At 35.0% G+C, this 24,302-nt stretch overlaps 1 protein-coding gene across 5 annotated transcripts; it reads right to left on the bottom strand.

Annotated features, from left to right (window-relative positions):
* Positions 1-24,280, bottom strand: LOC125678498 (palmitoyltransferase ZDHHC15B-like). Of its 5 annotated transcripts, XM_048916990.2 has the most exons (13): positions 23,994-24,278; positions 21,230-21,256; positions 15,108-15,202; positions 11,622-11,739; positions 11,426-11,495; positions 11,052-11,084; positions 9,962-10,082; positions 9,723-9,855; positions 9,388-9,514; positions 8,846-8,938; positions 7,723-7,829; positions 3,506-3,577; positions 1,562-1,672 (listed from the first exon to the last, which is right to left on the bottom strand). In XM_048916990.2, the coding sequence occupies exons 1-12, from the start codon at positions 24,106-24,108 to the stop codon at positions 3,525-3,527; spliced, it is 1,092 nt and encodes a 363-aa protein (XP_048772947.1). In that variant the 5' UTR covers positions 24,109-24,278; the 3' UTR covers positions 1,562-1,672; positions 3,506-3,524. The 5 variants fall into 5 exon arrangements, with proteins under 5 accessions (XP_048772946.1, XP_048772950.1, XP_048772947.1 ...); XM_048916989.2 differs by lacking the exon at positions 3,506-3,577 and having other exon boundaries at positions 1-1,672; positions 23,994-24,195; XM_048916991.2 differs by lacking the exon at positions 8,846-8,938 and having other exon boundaries at positions 23,994-24,280.
* Positions 24,281-24,302: the final 22 nt, after the last annotated feature.

Genomic DNA, 24,302 nt, shown 5'->3' with positions numbered 1-24,302 from the left:
TGGCTGTTAAACTTTTATTGGTCAAAACAAATATTGTCAATAAAACAAATTCTATTGGAAATAATTGTTACAGCATGATCGGAATCAGCAAACCCTGTTGTTTTGTTCCCCATACAAATTGGGAACACTCAATTCTATACAACTCCAAGAGAAGGTTCAACTTACATTTTTGTACAATGTATAAATGGGAACTATTTACTATAAAGAGAAAAAGTGTGCATATTTTCTTGATGCACATTAGATATAAACATGTTTGTAAAGTTGAATACAAATGCAAATGTTTTTCACATTTTGAAAATTGAAACGTTTGTACACACCTTTAAAAGAAAGTTACATGCTACTCAACAGACTATGGTGCTCTTGGTTGATTTGGTCCATGTGTTGCTTTTTTGTTCAATTCATCATACAAAAGTCCACAGTGTTTCATGATTGTTTGATAATTAAACAAAAACCCAAATTATAGAAACAGTGACAGGGATCAATCTCAATAACAGATAATCGTGTTCACAACAACAAAATGCAGCATGAGTTGTACAAGAAATCTACCAGAAACACATTTTTGACCATAAATTAGGGACATATAACCACAGCAGTTCGTCTTAAGAAAGTACACAATGTTTGAAACAGCAAACGAAAAGAGACTTCTGAGGATTAAATACACATTTTACAATCTGCATAAAATCATACTCCCTACATGTACCATATATATGAAACAGAATATTAGAGGAAAAACACGCATTACATTTATAATGCACACAGTTTACAATGCAGTTTATCAGCAAATTTTCTAAAGTACATGTAAAGATGTAGTGAATTAATTAAGTAGACCGTGATGTACATTATTAGTAATTTGAGTATCTGTAATAAAATTGATCAAGGATATTTACATACAAGTATAACTTGTGGTGTTTTTTTAACAACCGCATATAAATAAATAATAACAAATGCACATTAATTCATAACATAAACATGGCCACTATCCTGTGAAAATCATCAGAAAGTTAAGACATTTACATTTACCAATGTTTCTGAGTTAAAGACATATGCTGTATCTACATACACATGTATGTATGTTTTTATTTCTCAATAGAAGCACTGACTTTACAGTCAGATATAAAAACTTCATTATAATACATTTATAAAGATAAGGAATTTAGAAATCTAGCTTGTTTGAATTATGAGGGATATAAAAACAATGGTAGAGTGATGTAATTTCTGCAAAATCAGATTTGCCAATTATACAAATAACCTCCTGCTTCCATTATTTGTACACTTCAATGACACAAACAATATAGACATTCATTCCAAATAAAAACATTGTTTCCACCTAAAGAATTTAAGCAATCACCACCTACAGTCACCCTTGTTCTACAGAAATTCAATTCTGTGATAAATGGAAATCTCTAATTACATTATGTACTTGAGCAGACTGAGTAGAGAGAATCAATCATCAATATATGATGCAATGTACAGGTAACAGACAAGTAAAATATTTATTGCTATATTACGTAGTGACGTCTGTTTCTTATTTAGGGGTCTAGAGATTTTGGATATTCTGTCATTTTCTTCCTCAATATACTGCAGAGTTCTTCATTATTCTTGCTGATGTGTCAGTTTGGTTAGGCCAGGTTAAATCCACCATTTTCATGTGTACCATAAAGCTTTGGTCTCTCTAAAGGATAGAAAATTGTTTGAAATGAATTACATTTGCATACAACTCCATAAAAAAAGTGTTTAACTACATGAAAAATATTCACCGAATATTGAACCAGAAGTTATCAGCACACCAAGGATACAATGTAAGAAAACAAGTTCTTCAATAATAAATTCCATTCCTATAAAACTTTTTTCTATTTATCAGGACATGAAATTTAGGAATGTAAAAATATATCAAAATTAATCATACTGTACAGCCAGTTTTTAGTGGGGCACGAATTTGGCAGATTTTGGGTCATTAATTTTCGTGGATAAAATTTTGGTGAACTAATTTCTATTTATTCTACGTAAATGTATGCTGATGAACTTAGATTAAGCAATTTATATTTTGGTGAATCTTTAGAAACCACCAAAATTATATACCTGTTAAAAAAAACCCAGCTATACAGTATTAAAATCATTATAATTCAAATTACACATCAAATATTGTAGGAAAATTATAGGCTTTCAATTCTATTATAAACCATGAATACAAGTAACTCATTAATCTCTTCAAGGAAAAATAGAATTTTGATTGAAATGTTGAGATGTATTCAAAAATACATGCACCGATCAACAAGTTACATGTACAATTTTGAAGCAAATACATATATATATTTCATTTCCAATTGAATACTATTGCTCTAACAGATGAATAAGTTATCCATCAACACCCATGCAAAAATCAAAATCAACTGTTACACAAATAGATCATACCAAGGGAACAAGTACCAATATTTCTTGTATATTACTTTTGATTAACATGTTCTTGACCTTTGTCTTAGACATTAACAGACTATGTAGTAAATACATGAGGCTGAAAAATCAAAAGATTTTTCTTCCTATCACATTTGCAACATTTGCTATATTCTGTTACTGACTGTGACCTTGACCTATGGCTTTCTGACTTAAAAAAACTGCTTACTTTCCCTTCCCTCCTCTATCATCCCTGTAGCAATTGTGAAAATAAAAACTACAATGGTACTATTCATATGGTTTCAACATTACATTCAATCAATGTTTTGTGACCTTGACCTCTCTAAATCAATAGACAGATCTGCTATCTCTTTAACAAGTATGAGACTACAGAGAAGAGAGGTACACATGTACTCTTTGGTGTACACAACATTATTGTATTTGATCACCGACTGTGACCTTAACTTGTGACCTTTTCATCCAGAAATTTTGAGGGATCTTCCTTTTCCTATCTGCTTTGGTGTCCACCACATTGCTACAATAAATTTCTGACTGTGACCTTGTCTACTGACCTTCTGGTCAGAAATTTTCCTCTTCTGAGTCTTTATCAATGTAGCAAGTATGAGATTATAGAGTAGGGAAGTATTCTACATAAGGTGTCAACAACATTTATACATTCAATCACTTTGAATTATAACCTTTTGACCAGGAAATTATTATGCAGTGAGTGATTCCCATCTTTCAACATTGTAGCAAATAAGAGGCCAATTATTGAAATAGTACTCTTTGTATGGTGTCCTCAACATTTTTCTGGATTCCACACACTTACACAGACAAGTTACAATATTCCCTGCAACTTTGATGTCAGAGGATATCAGTAATATCAATTCTTGGTTCAAGAATTCATTTTTTTGGGTATAATCTGATACATGTAGAGAGACCACAAAATCTAATTCAGCTAGTTAATAGCATGCCATTTGCACATTGCACAAGCATTATACAGTACAGATAGATGAATAATTTCAGTATCTATTAAAAAAAAACATTGCATATGTGCAAGTACAAAATAAATCAAAGGACTATATAATGCATGCAAGAAGAGTACAAAAGCAACCTGCTCTCCATGGTTACTGTCATTCTTGGACATTGATTAACTGTTGCTGACTTGACCCAGAAATCAGAGTACCTAAAACCAGATTAACTTATCAAGTACATTGCACTACCAAAACCAAGTTAAACAAACTAGACACTTACTCAGCTGGATTTCACACACATTATGCCAACATAACTGCAGAAAGTGGGTTTTATGAAATTCTACATGAAAAGCCTTGTTTTATACCGTTACATCAAATCACATAAAAATGATTTAACTCTCTGATGGTAACACAATGTGTAATAGGCGGATCCGGTGGAGAGGGGTCGAGTATGTACCCCACTCCTTGGAATTTTGTAATATTTTTCAACATAAATATTATTTACATATCTATATATCATTCCAGACCCCTTATAACTATAATAATCTGTAATATGTTGATAGTGCTACTGCTGGAGCAAGAACAGCTACTCATACATGCACAGATCCAGAAATTTTTCCCAGGTTTTTTTTTTACAGACATTTTGAATATTTTTGTGAAGATACAGTTTCATGAAATTGTTATGAATGCTACTATATCTTCATAAGCAGTTTGCATGAAGTTTTGATAACGCTATTTTAAATATTTTCTTAATTAAAAAAATTGCAATTTTCTGATGGTGATATATGATTCTGTTTATGTATGTCTCGCATCTTAAAAAATGTGATGACCTATATATTTTATTTGATAATTTGTTAGTTTTAACTCTAATGAATGGAAATAGATACATTTTTCAAACTTGCATCAGATAAAACTGCGAGTATGGAGATACCTTAAGGTATCACACCGGTAATTGTCCAATCAAAATGAACTTAGTCAATTGTAGTTCCATCTATTTAAAGAAATATTTTTTCCTTGCACGATTTTTCTCATTTCCTCTTTTTCTTTTCTCTTAATTTTTGTACCCCTGATTAGGAAATTTTGTGTAATTTGTAGAAATAACCAAGTGTATACAAAGGAACTATTTGCTGTTGGTATCTGAGGCTACTTCCTGAGGTGCACTCCGGCTGTTTACACACATGTGAAAAACAAGAGGTACTGTGAGCAATGCTCACTAAGAATACCCCCCGCTTACCCCAATCTCCCAAAGGGTGTTGGTAATAGGTATAAACTACCTCTTTTCTGAGTGTAAAAAACAAATGGCATGACAAACCGAACCATATTGCTACTTCGATGTCCAGTGCGCGTGACCTTTGACCTTTTGACCCCAAAATCGATAGGGAACATCTTCATCCCATGGGTAGTCCATATGTATGATATGGTGACTGTAGGTGGAAAGGATAACGCTTTAGAGCCCGGAAACCATATTGCTACTTCGATGTCCAGTGCGTTTGACCTTTGACCTTTTGACCCCAAAATCGATAGGGAACATCTTCATCCCATGGGTAGTCCATATATATGATATGGTGACGGTAGGTGGAAAGGATAATGCTTTAGAGTCCGGAAACCATTGCGTCTACAGACGGACGGACGGACGGACAACCTGATTCCAGTATACCCACCCCACAACTTGTTGCGGGGGGTATAACAAGTGGATTTGAGGGTAGTCTTGTTTACGGGTAATTTATTTTCGAAAATGCCGCGTAGGGTGTTGTTTTTCTGGTGTCGGCAGACGAGATAGGTAACATAGAACTTGTCTGACTGCGTTATTCGGCATCGATTTTGTAAACTGATTTTTAATGATTTTTTTTTCCTCTATAGTAATATATAGTGAAAATAATTACCGGTGTGATACCTTAAGGAAAGTATTGAGATTCATTCGAAACTCTAGAATAAATCAAGCTGATCATGATCATTTGATGTCAAGCTTATAGTTAAATATTTTCATTGACATAAGTACAATTTCATGTCATAGTAAGTTGATTTTCACCTTCTACATGCATGCTATACTAAACCTAAACAAATTAAGGGGGTGGGTGGGGGGTGTTAGGTGGTTGTCACCATGTTTTGCATCACCCAGTATGCCAAGGAATTGCTATTTTTAGATGTGGAAAACAATGGGTTTGTAAATTTTGTTGGAAACAAGAGGTACTGTGAGCAATGCTCACTAAGAATACCCCCCGCTTACCCCAATCTCCCAAAGGGTGTTGGTAATAGGTATAAACTACCTCTTTTCTTAGTGTAAAAAACAAATGGCATGACAAACCGAACCATATTGCTACTTCGATGTCCAGTGCGCGTGACCTTTGACCTTTTGACCCCAAAATCGATAGGGAACATCTTCATCCCATGGGTAGTTCATATGTATGATATGGTGACTGTAGGTGGAAAGGATAACGCTTTAGAGCCCGGAAACCATATTGCTACTTCGATACCAGTGTGCTTGACCTTTGACCTTTTGACCCCAAAATCGATAGAGAACATCTTCATCCCATGGGTAGTCCATATGTATGATATGGTGACTGTAGGTGGAAAGGATAACGCTTTAGAGCCCGGAAACCATATTGCTACTTCGATGTCCGGTGCGCTTGACCTTTGACCTTTTGACCCCAAAATCGATAGGGAACATCTTCATCCCATGGGTAGTCCATATGTATGATATGGTGACTGTAGGTGGAAAGGATCACGCTTTAGAGCCCGGAAACCATTGCGTCTACAGACGGATGGACGGACAGACAGACGGACAACCCGATTCCAGTATACCCCCCCCCACAACTTGTTGCGGGGGGTATAAAAACAAGCTCCTCAACCTTAGATCCACCATTTTATCATTCATATGCTGACATCAAACCAGCATCACTGAGGGGTAACTGCCCCCTCCTAGTCCTACCAATAATATACACTGAGGGGTGACTACTCCCAGTACTACCAATAATACACACTGAGGGGAGACTACTCCCACTCCTATCAATAATACACACTGACAAGAGACTACTCCCAGTCCTACCAATAATACACACTGAGGGGAGACTACTCCCAGTCCTACCAATAATACACACTAAGGGGAGACTACTCCCAGTCCTACCAATAATACGCACTGAGGGGAGACTACTCCCAGTCTTACCAATAATACACACTGAGGGGAGACTACTCCCAGTCCTACCAATAATACACACTGAGGGGAGACTACTCCCAGTCCTACCAATGATACACACTGAGGGGAGACTACTCCCAGTCCTACCAACAATATACACTGAGGGGAGACTACTCCCAGTCCTACCAACAATATACACTGAGGGGAGGCTACTCCCAGTCCTACCAATAATACACACTGAGGGGAGACTACTCCCAGTCCTACCAATAATACACACTGAGGGGAGACTACTCCCAGTCCTACCAATGATACACACTGAGGGGAGACTACTCCCAGTCCTACCAACAATATACACTGAGGGGAGACTACTCCCAGTCCTACCAACAATACACACTGAGGGGAGACTACTCCCACTCCTACCAATAATACACACTGAAGGGAGACTACTTCCAGTCTTATCAATAATACACACTGAGGGGAGACTACTCCCAGTCCTACCAATAATACACACTGAGGGGAGACTACTCCCAGTCCTACCAATAATATACACTGAGGGGAGACTAATCCCAGTCCTACCAATAATACACACTGAGGGGAGACTACTCCCAGTCCTACCAATAATACACACTGACAAGAGACTACTCCCAGTCCTACCAATAATACACACTGAGGGGAGACTACTCCCAGTCCTACCAATAATACACACTGAGGGGAGACTACTCCCAGTTCTATCAATATAATACACACTGAGGGGAGACTAGTCCCACTCCTACCAATAATACACACTGAGGAATAAAGCTATTTACACAATTAAAAATAGGAAATATATAAGACCTATTGTAGGAGGTTGTGTGTCAACTTTTCTTTTTTGTTGTGCTTGTGTGGTAAAATGTTAGTTAGAACACCCAACCCTGCAAAAAATCCTGGATCTGCCACCTTTGCATGTTCTTCCAAAAAACAAATTTTGCCACTGGATCTAGTCCATCAATTTCTAATACAAATTTAACTATTCTGGGTATCAATTTTTACATGTAAAAGCTACTGACATGTAATTGTTGGAATGTGAACCTTGGAAAATAACCCAGTACGGGACCAGTCCAGCTGTCACGGAAGCAATGCCATGTTGAGTGTTAGATGTGTTATATCTATACATAGCATGTACTACAGTCACACAATCTATTTTAGCTTCACTCAATTTGTTAAGTTTCAGGCCATTAAATTTACCTCCCCCATCTGATTCTCCCTCCTCCATCCACCTCTGTCGGTCAGCCAGGAGACCATCTGAGTCAAGATCTATTGTCCTGGTGGGATATGATATGCCATCACCGGCACTGTAAACAAAGAGTAGATTTTCTATAAATGTAAAGTATGATGTTTTGCCAGAGGCATGCTTCACAGTAAGAAACAAATCCACTTTCACTATAACACACAATATTGGGACGTGAATGGCGACAAGACATCTAGAATAAAGCATGAAATATTAATGTTGAATGTTTGATTACGAGTACTTTAATTGTCATTATATCTTTGTTCAAGTATGAGGTGTCCGTTCCACACTCGAACACTTGCTCTACATATACCAGGTCATATAATACAAAAACATAGGAAGGTTACATCAAATGTTAATTGCTATCCTGACTTCTAGTCAATAAATACTTGTATGTACTGTCGATCCAATCAAGGTTGAAAATAGACTAATTTCTAATCTATTATGAACATTTGTGTACAAACCATGAATTCATTATTGGTTTTTGATCAAAGGTATGCTGATATCCTAAGCTTTGATACTGCTATTAAATATCAACAGCTAAGAAAATCACTGATATAAATTACCCAGTACCTACAATTCACACTCATTAATTTAAACAGTATATATAAATTAAGTTCTATGATATCAATAAATAACAAATTTCTTTAGAGAAATAGAAGAATACACTGTACTTCTGAATCTTTAAGAGTCAACTACATCATATATTTAACAAAAATTGTTTAAAATCCTAACATATTACAGATAAAGACCTAAATCTTTTTTTTTTTTTATCAAACAATGAATAACCTAACTATCATTATATGCACATGGATATTTCCAACAGTACAACAATAAAACTGAAAGCATGCCGACTAGCAAAACCTTAGATCAAGAAAATCAGACGAAAATAAATGCACCCATTCTGAATAATACATACTGTGGGAAAAGAAGTGAAGAACCCATATCAAAATAATTATCTTTATATAACAAGATAATGTGAAAGAGTGATAATAAACTTCTGGATAAATGCTATCTGTTACTTTATATATTACATGTACATCACAATACCCAACACTGTAAGCATGCAAGACATCTGACCTGGGAGCGGGTGTTTCCCCCATAGTTTGGTATGAATTGTTACTGTTAGCCTGGAGATTGTTTCGAGTGGGAAAGGACACCCCATCACTTTCACTGAAGTAATAGTAAAGACAGATGTAGCAGAATATTCAAAACTCATTCCATTATAATTGTACAACAATTACATTAAAAACAGTATGCAGTTCTACTTGTAATGATATCAAGGAAACAATCTATCCAAGAAATAAAATTTTAAAAAAACTTGTCAGTAGAAAAAAATCCAGATGATAAAATTCTTAAGAGTTCAATTTAAAGATTCAACACCCAAGAGTTTATGCATTGATAAATGCATTACTGATTAAATGGCTTGTAACATGGCAATAATCAGAATTTTTAAGAATTATTTTCTGCCAGATATTACAAGTAGTCAGTTTGAAAGAAAACAACTCTTGGGGTAGATTTTGTTTATGAATTGAAACAGAAGTTGCAAATTCCCCTTTTCTTAATCCACTGAGTGAATTCTCAAGTGCATGCCATCATTAAATTCCAAAATAAAGAAATACCTTGTAAATACTGGTAAAAACCATAATTTTCTATCCACCCCAAACACCTCTGTGAAGTTGTTAAACTTTCCTAAACTAAATCCATTTTTATCTGGTCCACTTTGAAATATGGGAGCTCTGAAAGATTCTGCAATAAAGCAATATAGTAAACATAATGATCTGGTGCAATTATGGAACTGTTTAATAGAAAACATGTCTTTAATACAAGCTTTAAACAGACACATGTATGTATTTATTTTCATGTGGTATGATTAAAGTTTCTTACATCAAAGTGATAAATGGGTAGACGACACCACACATATTGCAGTATCCTACCATGCAATGCATTGTCTTACCTAATGTAGATCTATTTCTAGTTGTTAAATAACAGTGGTAGCCAAACAGTGATATAAGACTTATTCCAAACATCACAGCAACAAAGAATAAAAATAGTACATGGAAATGACTCATGTCTTTGGATATTCCACTCTACAATCAGAACAGAGAGGAAATTTGGTCTTTCAAATCAAAATACATGTATAAGAAACACTGTAATTCAAATGGCACACCTAAGAAGTGGTAAGTATGTACATACCTTCCAGAATGATATGAAATATTGTAAACTAGTTATAGATATGTAGAAACAATACAGCAATCCATATCCAAGAAATAGCACAAAAAACTTATAGTTGGAGAACCCCACACAATTATTGACCCTGAAAAGACAGATGGTACAAGAGTTACATGTACCTCACATCATTTAACATTAAATGTTTGTTTTAAAAAACACAACAAGAGTATTGCAAACGGTACATAATACGCCTGTGAAATGCTTACATAGGGTGTTTTTCTTGTGCTATAATTTGTATAACTTTGCTTCAGGTATTATCAGCCATCATGAGGCTGTGACAAACTTTCATATGAATAAAGGGTCTTAACTTAAAAATCTAGATTTCCTCAAACTGGACAAGTTCAACAACCTGTAATGTTTTCAAAACTGGAAGAAAATCAAAATCCTTCCCCAGATGCACATCTTCAATACCCATACAAACACTCCACAAAATAAGAAAGTCCTCACTTGAAACTGTGGGAGGAGTAGGGCAGGCAAATTATGTACCCTCCATAGAATATTAATTTCCAAATGGACTAAGTTCAACAACCTGTATTTTCCTCAAAAATTGTAGAAAATCAAAATCCATCCCACATGCACATCTTCAATACCCATACAAACACTCCACAAAATAAGAAGGCTCTCACTTGAAAACTGTGGGAGGAGTAGGGTGGACAAATTATGTACCCTCCATATAATAATTATTACCAAATAAAGGGGCAAAACTGGAAAAAAGGTCGAAATGGATCAAAATTGCAGTATGATCTAGATTGACCCACAAAAAAGCTACGCAGCAAGTGTCAGCATGATATGTGAAAGGGAAATGAAATTATAAAAAGAAAACCCTGAACGGACGGACGGACGTACAGACATCGCTGTACCATAATATGTCCCGTCTAAAGACGGGTGTATAAAAATAAAAACAAGAGGCTCATAGCATTTTTAATCATGTGACTGTTCTACTTCATATTCCACTGAGGATTTAAAAATTGTCACTTGTTTCTTAGTGAATTCTGTAATTTTACAGCATTGGCAAATACATTATTTAACAGGATTCGGAGAGTGGGTTCCTTACCATGGGCAATGATGGTCCATCTTTAGCACACATCTATAAAAATTAGAAATATTTTGAAATGATGCTCAAAAAGTTACAAATTATTTGGATATACATATATGTATGACTACATTTCTCTTTAAATAAACACATGAATATACACATACAAAATGTAAACATCAACTGAACCCCCCCCCCCCCCCCCCCCCCCCACACACACACACACTTTTAGCCTTACACAGTTAATCAATTTTCCTGCACAAATCTCTGTTAATCAACTTTTGAATATATAGTTTTAACTAACAATGAAGTACTGGGTAAATTGTCATTTGTGAAATATCCAGACATTACGTACATCTTAATGAATACACTTATTCAAGATTAAAATGACTTACTGGCCACAAACAGAGCAGTGGTGACATCTATCTGGCTTTATACAGGCACACTTTTCACAGTATCTGGGACCTAAAATAATTGAAATGACATGCACATCCAGCTCATGAAAAAAAGCCTACTTACTCATGCTGTGCCCCTAACTTTCTGACATTTTATCAAAGAATAATACAACTATAGAAATGTCCAAATACTCACTGCCTGAATGTGTCCTATTCAGTACTGGCAATTCTTTGGCAGCATTGATTAAAATGGCTTTTTGACCCTCCTCTGTCTCCCTAGACATTTTATCTGCATCTGATTTTGACAGATAGAACTGAAACACATTAAAACTGTCTCTTTAAAATCAAATGAATACTTTTTGAAATTCTCAAATGGGGTTGTCAGTATGCATATTTATCAATATTGCTTGTACACGATGTTCGGTCTTTAGAAAATGATAGCATTGTGGAATAATGTTCTCTTAAATTCATCAACAGACGGCAAGACAAAAGTTGCATGAGTAGTGTACGTGTAGTACACGTCTCCAGAGTGATCGGCCATTGTTATATACATGTATTACATTACAATTTCTTTTTTCTTTCTTTCAGTTTTCAACACTGTTAGATGTTAAAAATGCATTAACGACATATATATGTCGTAAAAATTCCAATTATGAAATTAAATCTTCTACACACAATGTCTTCTTTTTTCAATTACTCTGAGGTTCTGGCCCCTATTCTGATTACAATTTACTACATAAATGAAACCAAGACATGTTTGTGAAATACTGATTTCCCCGGATTACAACAAAGTGCAATTGTAAGACACTGTAAATGTCAAGGTCACAAGGTCAACAAATCTGGTATTGTTGAAAAGGTCTTCTCACCAAAAAATGCTCATGCTTAATATAACAAGAGGCCCACAGGCCTTATCGGTCACCTGAATACTAGTGAAAAAGTATCACTACTTCCATGGGCTATGAAATCTAGAAAAAATTTTCCTGTTCTGAATATCTAAGCTAAATTCTAATGTTCAGCAACAGTATAAAACAAGATGTGTTCTTAAAACTTCACTGCCCTCAAAAGTGCATACACTGATAAAATGCTTTAAATAATAGGCGTATTAAATTAAAACATCAAAATATATGACTAATTTGGACTCATCCTAAAGTCATAATCCTGGGTTGTGAAATTCACCATTTTTGTAAATCCTTTTCTGCTATTCCTAAGTATGCATTTAGATTTTATACAGTATCAGCAAACTCACACATATAGATACTATATACTAAGTTTGGCACCACCCTGGGGTCAAAACCCTTACTCTGGGGAAAATCAAATTTACAATTTTGGTAAAAGACTACCTGCTCTATCCATTTAGTTTCAATTTAGTATCAAAAACACTAAAGAAAATGTTATTTAAGTGTTTTACACATAAAAACTATATAACAAGTTTGGCCCCGCCCTGGGGTCAGAACCTTGAGAAGGTTTTTGAAAATTTGTCATTTTTGGACAGTTTTTGCCCAACCCCTAGGGCCCCAGGGGTGCTGGAGTCCTGAAATTTACAATTTATGTTCCCCTTGTTCCAAATATGTTTCATACCAAATTTGAAAAGAATTGGAATGATAGTTATCAAGAAGAAGTTAAAAATGTCTATTGTTCACACATTTAATAACTGACCATTTTGGCCCCACCCTGATAACAAAACCCCTACCCCTGGAATAATCAAATTTACAATTTTGGTAAAGGACTACCTGTTCTTTCTAAATATCTATTTACTATCAATTTAGTATCAATAGCATTAAAGAAGATGTAATTTAAGTGTTTTACACATAAACACTATATAACAAGTTTGGCCCCGCCCTAGGGTCAGAACCCCTACCCTGGAGATCATGAAATTTACAATTTTGGTAGAGGCCTTCCTGCTCTACATCACTATGCATTTAGTTTTTCTTACATGTGTGTGGTTCTTGAGAAGATTTTTGAAAATTGGTCATTATTGGACAGTTTTTGCCCTGCCCCTAGGGCCTCACGGGTGCTGGAGTCCTGAAATTTACAATTTATATCCCCCTTGTCCCAATGATGATTCATACCAAATTTGAAAAGAATTGGACTGGTAGTTATTAAGAAGTTAAAAATGTTCAATTGTTAACACACGACAGATGACAACGGATGAAAACCAATTGCAATAGGTCACCTGAGTTTACTCAGGTAACCTAAAAATAGTACCTCTTACGATTTGAAAGATATTTTATTTAAACATATTTTATTGAGAAACTCAATAGGATCAGGCAACATGCATAGCTTATGTAGGCCGTCTCCCAAATACAAACGTATGATTGATAAACAGGATTATTTGAAGATGTGATAATATTGTAATGGCACCGTGTTTACATAAACATGATTAAATTGTTAATAAGAGTTTTGCTGAATTTTGCTATGAAATGATTTTTTTATATATATCAACATGTTCTACACATACACACATACACTTACAAAACCCTATATCTACAGTCACACACATACATATATACATATAATATAAAATAAATATGCTTGAAAGATATGGATTATATTCATTTTTTCTAAAACTAGGTCAAAGGTCAATGTAAAGGACACCAGGTCAAATGAAAAGGTCTTGCCAAAAGGATACCAAATATGAAAGGTCTACCTCTAATGGTGTAAAAGATAACTGACCAAGGTTGAAGGTTTTTTTTTAAATTTCCAAAAACTAGGTCAAAGGTCAATGTCAAAAGTCTATGTCAAGATCACCAAATCTAGTATCATTGGAAAGGTATTCTCAAAGAAAATGTACATGCTATATATAAAAGCAGCACCTCTTACGATTTGAAAGATTTGGCTTAATATATTCAAATTTTCTACAAGTAGATCAAAGGTTAATGTTAAGGAGGTACTATACATCATCATAATGGCCGACTTCCATTAAAAACATGGAGGAAAAATCAATATCAGCAATATTTGACTTTTCCTTTTCAATTTAAATACCTAGCTGAGTAGCTCAGTAGCTTAGCATACCAATTGGTGAACTGTAAGTCGCAGGTTTGAGTCCAAGAGGGGTTTTAAATTTTTTTCAGACTAGCTTTACTAAAACTTTATTTTTTGACAAAATGAAGAAAATTTGAAAATTTTCAACTTCAAAATATTGTTATACATATTCTCCACTTTTCATCCATATCAAATTTCTCTGGTGTAGCATACATCCTTAAAGTCATCAGGTCAAAGATTTTGGTATTGATGGAAAGGTCTTGCCACAAGGAATACATATTGCAAATATGAAAGTTTTACTTCTTACGGTGTAAAACATATGACCAAGGTAAAAAAAATTTGCCACAGACCCACAGGCCAAAAACTATATGCCCCTGAATTTGATTCTGGGGGCATATAAACTCTGCATGAATTGTTGTTAAATGGGTAAGATATATATAACTAATTATAATTTGACGGTTAATTATGAATTAATGATGCATATCACACACATGAATAACATGTCATTTCTTTGAAGAAATGACCCTGACCCAGTCGCAGCCATTCTCAGTATTTTTCAACACCTGTAATGGGACACTTGCACCTATCACAATAATATTGACACATCAATCTTTACATCTTAATCTTGCAAATACATGTCATTGAATTTATTTTTGATCATGTGATCAATTTCTATTCAAATGATGCATCTAGATCTCACCTGTCGAGGAACTGCTCCAACAGGAGTAAAAATAGTTTTCCCATATGCCCATATAAATAGGGCAAGTATTGGATGGTATATCAACAGATACAGAACTGAAAAAATAGAGTTTTATAAGAATTACACATGTACAGGTATCAATCAGTCAATGCAGGTGACTCTCTGTAACTCGAAGTTCAAGGGACCTTGATAAAACTGAGATATCGAGAGTTCAAGAGATCAAAATTCTGAAATTGAAGGTTCGCCGGTATGGTTCAGATTTTACAGTATCCGGAAATGTATACCAACAAGATCATATGATGTCGTTTTGACATGTTTTCCTTCATATTCGTCAGGTACCAAAATAAAAAACCTTATTTTGCATTAATAAAAACATTTCAGAGTTTATGTATTTATTTGTTCTTTAATCATGCTTAGATAGGCATACAAAACCAAGTTCTGATGACGCTTTACTATCGTAAACTAAACAGAGCACAATGTTATGTCGCTTTACCCAAAACAAAAATTCTAACAAATGAGTAAAACGATGTTTTAGAGTAACTTTACACAAAGAACAAACTTGAAAAATTTAACAGTCTGTAGATCTCTAAATTATGTATAAAACTTGCTCTCTCGTTGTCACGTCAAAACAAACAAGAGGTACTGTGAGCAATGCTCACTAATAATACCCCCCGCTTACCCCAATCTCCCAAAGGGTGTTGGTAATAGGTATAAACTACCTCTTTTCTGAGTGTAAAAAACAAATGGCATGACAAACCTTGGGTATTCTCGTTTGTAGGGAGAAATGGATTATTTAGGAACACAGCATCTCCATGCGATGAAAAAAGCTGTTAAAGAATTTAAATGGAAACCATATTGCTACTTCGATGTCCAGTGTACGTGACCTTTGACCTCAAAATCGATAGGGAACATCTTCATCCCATGGGTAGTCCATATATATGATATGGTGACGGTAGGTGGAAAGGATAATGCTTTAGAGCCCGGAAACCATTGTGTCTACAGACGGACGGACGGACGGACAGACAGACGGACAACCCGATTCCAGTATACCCCCCCATAACTTGTTGCGGGGGGTATAATTATAGATTTTATTCATAGTCGGATTATATATAATTTTAATCATCATGACTCAAAACCCCAGGACAAGGTGTAAACTGACCAGTTAGTCAATTATATACTCATGTGTATCACCTCCACAAAGAAGCATCGGCAATGTTTCAACTATGTAAACACTTAATTACCCCTCCAGCATTCAACAAAATCCAGGTAAGGCCCAAGTGGAAATTATTACACACTTGGGTAACGGTGGGTATACGCTACCTCCACTTCGAGAGATCTAGAGTGAAAAACAATGAAATGTGTTTTACGGGACCACAACTTCACTTCGTGAGATCAAACGTACATTTGCTGTTATATAGAGAAAAAAATCGGGACCATGATTTCACTTCGAGAGATTGAAGTTCGAGTCATCGAGAGTCACCTGTATATAAATTTCTACTTATTTATAAGAATTACATATGTACAGTTATCAGTCAATATATAGATTTCTACTTATTTGAAACCCATTTCGTGACCTGAAAAAGTAGGTGGGACCTAGCAACCAAAACAGATGTTATTTGTTATTATCAGACGGGACACTGCATCATCATGAGGTTGAAATATATCATGTCAGAGACTCCATGTCATAATAACTAGTGGCTATCATCACTTAACTAGCAATGACATTGTAGTCTATTGAACTTGTACACGTGTATGTTGCATCTTGTACGGTAGTAGATCAAGACAGTGTAACTGTTGGGTAGATTGTGATGTCACAGTGATAAGAATCTCAAAACTGAACAAAATTAGAAAATCAATGAGGCTGCTAATATCATTTTTGGGATATTTTCAAGTTTTCTTGAATTCCTCCACCAAATCTCCTTTGAATTTGATGAAACATTCAGAATAGATTTGATTTGTATAGTTCTTTGGAATTTTAAAACATTGATAAGCATCAAAGGCATGGTTTAAGTATACAATACATGATTATAAAAGTGTCAGAGCACAAACTTAAATGTCACCTAGCCTAACATTAGTGATGAAACGATTGTCGCCGATGATCGATTGTCGGTCGTTCAGAGACCCACGATGCTACTAATCGATTACAAAATAAGAGTCGCCGACATTGTTGACCAAATAAAATCCGGAAATCACTTAAACTTTGTTCAAATTTTATTTTCTGTATGTCAAACCCGATCAAAAATAAGCAAAGAAAATGGCGGGAGATATGAAGGACGGTAACAACAATGACATTCGACAGTCAAAATAAAGGAGTCTATCTCTGATATCTTTGATACATTGATATTATAGATAAATTCCATTACTTGATATATTGGAATTCTGATTTATATACCAGTGAATAAATGAAACAAAGAAGAATTCAAATGTTGTTTCCATACATTTAATGATTCTGTTACATCTAATTTGAGGGGAAAACACTTAAATGCCAATTCCGATTATAATCGATTATTAATCGAGTACATGTGTCCGATTATTGCCGATAATCGATTGTTGTTTTAGGTCCGATTGCCCATCACTACCTAACATTGAGGTAAGCTTAAGTACTTCATATTTCTATGACATATTAAGTCTATAAATAAATTTTACTCCTATGATTTAAAAAAAATCATTTTCATATACTATTGACTATATATTTTTGTCTAAACGGTAAAACCACAGAAACTAAGAAGATATCAAATAATCATTGAAAGGGTCTCCATTCCCCATAGTCTGTATGAATTTCAAACAGAATTTGATTTAAGTTTAACAGGCCTAAGATGTAATATTAGTCAGCTTTCACTGATTTTCAGGGGAGAAAACTCTTTGGAATCCATACCCGTACTCCCTACAATGAAAAGACTTGAACATATTTGTATTGGGAGTCTCCTTTATTGTGAATTTACCAAGCATGAGGAAAATTCATTGATAAAAGATTTTTTCATGCCATTGCCCTATCCTTGATAACAAATACATGTACATCAAAACCTGTAGATTAAAAAAAAAAATTAATTTATATGTTATTAGCTTAATGTTATAGCAGTACCAAATGGAGTGGGTCAAAATTAGTGCAGCAAAACAGTATAAACTATTTCTGTCTTTTTGTGAATGACAGGCCAACCAGCAGGCAATGTTGTATTCCTACTTGTTCAATTAAACCCCTTAACATATCTAGTTGGAAATCACAGAACTCCGTATCATTTTCAATAGTTTTCCAAACAAATATGGGGCATGATTTTTAAGAATTTGAAAATAAACACAAACATTCTTTAAGTGTTCACCTAGTTTCATTAGATATATATATGAAAACTTGTTTAACCTCTAGCAAGTTCAGCGGGTCTCAGTGAAAACTCTAACAATGGCTTTTGTTTTTAAACTAATAACAGCAAAGGAAATAAATTATAGGCATCTTAAATACTTTCTACAAGTCATCGCTTTCTATAAATGTGTAAGTGTCATTTCATTTTAATGCACGCAGATATGTGATCTCCATACATCTTTGCTATGTACCACTTCTGTGTGATGTCAGGAAATATTACAGAAACAACCAATGCTTAATTCATTCTACCTGAAAAAGTATTAGGTCAAAATTATTTAAATGCATGAACTAAAATATTGTATTACCGACTTATTATATCAGTTTTACATTCAACGCTGACATTAACATAAGTGTAAACAAGATTACCGCAAACGGTACATAATAAGCCCATGAAAAGCTAATATAGGGTGTTTTTCTTACACCACGATTTGTACAGCTTGGCTTCAAGTAGTAGCAGTAATCATCAGGTTGTGATGTACTTTCTTTGCATTGAAAAAACAAGACAAATCATGTACTCTCTATGTAACATTTTCACTTAGCACAAGATGTATGTGTACTGGTCCTTGCCCCAAAGAATCGGTCTGCATCCTGCTACTACGAACTTGACCTTAAGAAACAATAGGCATCCTCCACATGACATAAAGTGTATATGTACAAAGTTTGATGGTCCTAGCCCCAACAGTTCGGTTTGTATACTGCCTACAAGGTTTTCCTAAAGAGTGATACTGTGACCTAGACCTTTGACCTTGAAAAATAATAGGCATCTTCCTCTCATCATGGTGATCAAATGTACCAAGTTTCAATATCCTGGAGCTTACGGTTCGTTTTGTATCCTGCCTACAAGTTTTCCAACTAAGTGATACTGCGACCTTGACCTTTGACCTATAACCTTGCAAAACAATAGGCATCTTCCTCTCATCATGGTGATCGAATGTACCAAGTTGCAATATCCTGGAGTTTACGGTTTGGTTTGTATCCTGCCTACAAGGTTTTCTTACTCTTACTAAGTACTACTATGACCTTGACCTTTGACTTCTGACCTTGAAATACAATAGGCATCTTCCTCTCATCTTGGTGATCAAATATATCAAGTTGTAATATCCTGGAGCTTACGGTTCAGTTTGTATCTTGCCCACAAGGGTTTCCTACTAGGTTTTCGTACTAAGTGATACTACGACCTTGACCTTGAAAAAGAATAAGCATCTTCCTCTCATCATGGTGATCAAATGTACCAAGTTGCAATATTTTGGAGCTTACAGTTCGGTTTGTATCCTGCCTACAAGGTTTTCCTACTCCTATTAAGTACTACTATGACCTTGACCTATAGCTTCTCACCTTGAAAAACAATAGGCATCTTCCTCTCATCATGGTGATTAAATATACCAAGTTGTAATATCCTGGAGTTTACGGTTTGGTTTGTATCCTGCCCACAACGGTTTCCTTCTAGGTTTTCGTACTAATGATACTACGACCTTGACCTTGAAAAACAATAGGCATCTTCCTCTCATCATGGTGCTACATTCTACCCAGTTGTAGAATCCTAGAGCTTACGGTTCGGTCTATATTCTGCCCACAAGGTCCGAACAGACAGACGACGCCATACTATAATACATCCCACCTTCGATGGGCGAATAAAAAGCCTAGCAAGATGACAACGTTTCCTGTTTACAAATGGCTTACTCAAGCATGCTAGAGGTTCACGGCGAGATACTTTTGACTTGGTGTCGCTATATAAGGGACGTTAATCGAGGCTCTAACCTGTATGAGTACAAATGGCTATATATGTACGAAAAAGTTTCCTGGCACCAAAATATTACTATGGCTCAGCGCTTTCTCTTAGTTTGTGTTTGATTTATCTTGACCAGTATTGAAGAAAAAACATATTGCACTGAAACAACTCGATACACAAAACAGACTACTTTTTGCTAAGTTCACCACTTGAAATATATGAACTGGAGTTTAGATAAAATCTGATCATAATTGCAAATCACAAGTGAAATGTATTTTATGTCCTTCTCAGATTACATATCTATGTAAGCAAATGTATCATATAATGATGACTGCATATTATTGAGGTATACTAATGCATTTTCTTCTGTTTAATTTTCCTTTGTTCCTTGCAATTAGCCTGTGCATCTTTATGTTAAGTTTGTTGAACCCTAATTTTACGCTCTACTACGGGGGCATGATTTGAACAACCTTTAATATACACTATATCAGGAAGCTTTCATAATTATATAAGTTTTATATTTCTGGTCCAGTGGTTCTTGAAAAGAAGATTTTTAAATGACACAACCCTACTCTTGCCTTTTCTTGATTACCTCCCCTGGGAAAGGGGTGTTCATTTGAATAAACTTGATTCCCTTCACCCAAGGTTGCTCTGTAGCAAGTTTGGTTGAAATTGGTCTTGTGGTTCTGGAGAAGTTGAGAAAGTAAATAGTTTAAGGATGGTAAAAAAAAAAAGACAGCTAGCACTCATGTGACCTAAAAATGTAGAAAGAATTTCTTTTCTTTCCAGATAATAAATGAGACATTACCAAACTTAATATTACTTCCTTTCTTGACTAGAATATCCTGATTTATTTCATCTTTCAACCATATTCATCATTATCAAAGCCATGTGTTTTGATGCACAAGATACATGTATTTGATTATGGCATTTACATTGGAATGATATGCATATATACTGCTGCCCCTATTCGTCTACCAATCAATAGGGCATGGATAAACACCACAGTGTGCATGGAGAGTATATTTATAACCTTACCTTTTTCTGCTATGTTAGGCACAGTGACTGAAATAGAAATTTTAATCAGTCAACATCAACATATAAAATATATACAGTACATGTACCATATATAATTCAGTATATAAGAAATTTAATTGATCCTTGCGACTACGAAAAGGAATCAAATTTCTGTAAAACGAACCTTGATAATTAAATCCCTGGATGTAAAAGTGATCAGTCTAGTTTAATCATTGCAATAATCAACATAAATGTCACTAATGTTAGTACCAAGCAAATCTCGGATGGACTGAAGGCCTGTCCGCGACGCAAGGCTCTAAAGGTAACATGTATGTGAAAGGGAAAAGTAAAAATCGGCAAAAGAAAAGAGAAAATCTCTACATATGTTTTACTGAAAACTTTTATGAACCATATGGGTGCCACCATTTTTTATTCATTAGTTGCTTCAATGGTTATTTAAGTTTTAAATTTGACTGCCACAAATACAACACTGAGGTGCAATTTGTAATTCAAAAACTCAATTTGTATAATTATCATTGTAACATTATAGCAAATCATTCAATAGAAAACCAATAAATATGACAAAGTAGATGAACAAGTTCATGGGTTTCTTTAAATATTTCAATTCAATTTATTCTCATATTGCACATAAAAATATTCACACTTACTTTTTTACCACTCTAAATTTGTTGGTTAATTTTGTTTATTTTTAAATGTGTTGAAATTGAATTGCAAATGGGATGCATTATTGTTGTCTATAATTGTTTGGTTTGAATAGCTAATGGTGACGTCACAATGCACTGTTTACATCGGCTGGCATTATATTCCCTCCGTTAAATGAATAGGCGGATCCTGTAGTTATCCTCATATATCCCCCCCCCCCCCTTTAATATTTGGATGTTACTGGGCGTTTAGTGCAAGGGGAATTTCATAAATAACATATATTTTCAAGTGAATGGATATTTCTACTTCTAATTTACCATACTTAACTGAATTATTATTATCACTTAAGACATGCCAATGACCATTTCATGTTTCCCTCCGTCTAACGGTCACACCGTCAGAAGTGTAGCAGACAATATAAAAGAGAACTTATACTGCCTCACTAGTGAGCTACGTTTTCTGGTGATGTGGTAGAGTCTCTCTCTTGATCACGCAAGTTTAAGCAATGGCGAACGTGATCAGCACTTGGCCGGGTGACCGCTACACGTTTCAAACTGGTGAAGGCTTAGTGACTCTGGTGTTTGGCGGGAGGCCTGCTTCAGGTAAAGTATCTCCGGAGCTCTAGGTACGAACGTGGATTCGTCCGGGGACGACTGGTTGTCGTCGGAAATGGTTGATGCCGTTACTGGGCAGGTGCCAAACACTCAGAGAGGACTCACGCTAAGCTTTGGGACGAAGCTTCCCTTAGCAGGGGGGAGTGTAGCGGACAGTATAAGAGGGAACTTATACTGCCTCGCTAGTGAGCTAGCTTTTCTAGTGATGTGGTAGAGTCTCTCTCTTGATCACACAAGTTAAGCAACGGTGAGCATGATCAGCACTTGGCTGGGTGACCGCTACACGTTACAGAAGTAAAGGAAAGGAGAAAATTTATGGCTGGACTGGGAATCGAACCTGGGACCCCTGCATTACTAGATGGGTGGTCTAACCACTGAGCTATCCAGGCAGATATCCATTGCCCATATAGCCCTAACTACTACATTGAACAGGTCCAGTCCAAAGACTATTTCTACCTACGTAGCTACTTATAGCTACGTAGGTATTTAAACCTACTCCAGATAGCTATTTTTACATATTTTTTCCTTTACTTGCATTTCGTGGCCAAACACAGGAACGGCGCAATATGGTGTGTACCAAATTTCTTGATTAACTTACACTGACGATGAATGCCACAAAAATATTGGACAAAAATGATTACTTTCTAACCTTTCAAATTTGCATAAATAACAGCATCCAGTTCCATTTCCTAAGAGCTTAGGATCAAAGCTACATGTATGTGTTAAAAAAGTGTGAAATGTCTTACAAATCTGTATTGATTTTAAAGTTTACCTTCATGTATTTTTACATTAAAGGTTTTTGGGGCGAATTTTCATGCATTTCCTCTGCATTCTCCACCCTCGTAAAGTATTCAAATTTCCACTCTGAATTTTGTCGTGCACATACACAACATGTTGCATAAAACGACTGACCTGTTTAAAAGATGCGCCTTAATTATTATTTATTTATATTTTCAAAAACAGGTAAAAGTAAGTAGAAGTAGCTACTTAAGTAGGTTTAAATACCTACGTAGTTATTAATAGCTACGTAGGTAGAAATAGTCTTTGGACTGGACCTGTTGAATCTGACCATTTGCTGTAATATGTCAATTTAAATTCGACACAATTTTCATTTGACATGGTTTGTTCACTTTTTAAAAATAATGTACACTCTTCAACATAGTTTAAAATAATGGATTTATTTCATTTATGAAAGCTCTTGAAATATTGGCGGATGTTCTTTTCACATGAATATGAATCATCTTTGAAGGCTGTATCAAGTGGCATTATGAACCACCCTTTCCAAATGAAAATGTACATTGATCACTAATTGTATATATATAAAATATAGGCCTCTGGAATATGTAAATCCTTTAAAGTTTCTTGAAAAGTCTTACATCAAACACATACTTCTAAAAATACATAATCAATAATCTTATCACTGTCAGGAGATTTACTGTGTATCATTCTTATTTAGTGTTGGCAACCATTGAAAAATAACCCATCCACACAAATCATTGTATACTTACATATACACATTTGAACAACATATGCGTAGTAAGACCATACAATTATGGCTGAAATGAACACAACGGGAAACCATCGTACAATATCACAACAAATTGTCAGTGCTCTGGGTGCCATTTTTACATAAATAATCTTCCGGATGTGAATGTGCTTCACGTCATCAATATATGTGTTCTCAGAAATATAATTGAAATAGGGTTTAAACGAAACTAAATTAAGTCGTCTTTAAAGTTAAAAAATCATTTTTGAAAAAAAGATACATAAAACCAAAAGAATAACGTTGAATCGTGTTAAATTTCGGCAATTCTCAA

This window comes from Ostrea edulis, chromosome 2 (genome assembly GCF_947568905.1).
Source record: "Ostrea edulis chromosome 2, xbOstEdul1.1, whole genome shotgun sequence".
Lineage (NCBI taxonomy): Eukaryota > Metazoa > Mollusca > Bivalvia > Ostreida > Ostreidae > Ostrea > Ostrea edulis.
The sequence above is the reverse complement of the archived record's forward strand: the minus strand, read 5'-3'. Positions and strand labels throughout refer to the sequence as shown.

Coding starts and splice junctions, on each gene's coding strand:
- LOC125678498 (XM_048916990.2), bottom strand. CDS start 24,108: ATGGCACCCAGAGCACTGACAATTTGTTGTGATATTGTACGATGGTTT. Junction 21,257..23,993: donor TGTTGTTCAAATGTGTATAT/GTAAGTATACAA, acceptor TTTCTATTTCAG/TCACTGTGCCTAACATAGCA. Junction 11,085..11,425: donor CACTGCTCTGTTTGTGGCCA/GTAAGTCATTTT, acceptor TAATTTTTATAG/ATGTGTGCTAAAGATGGACC.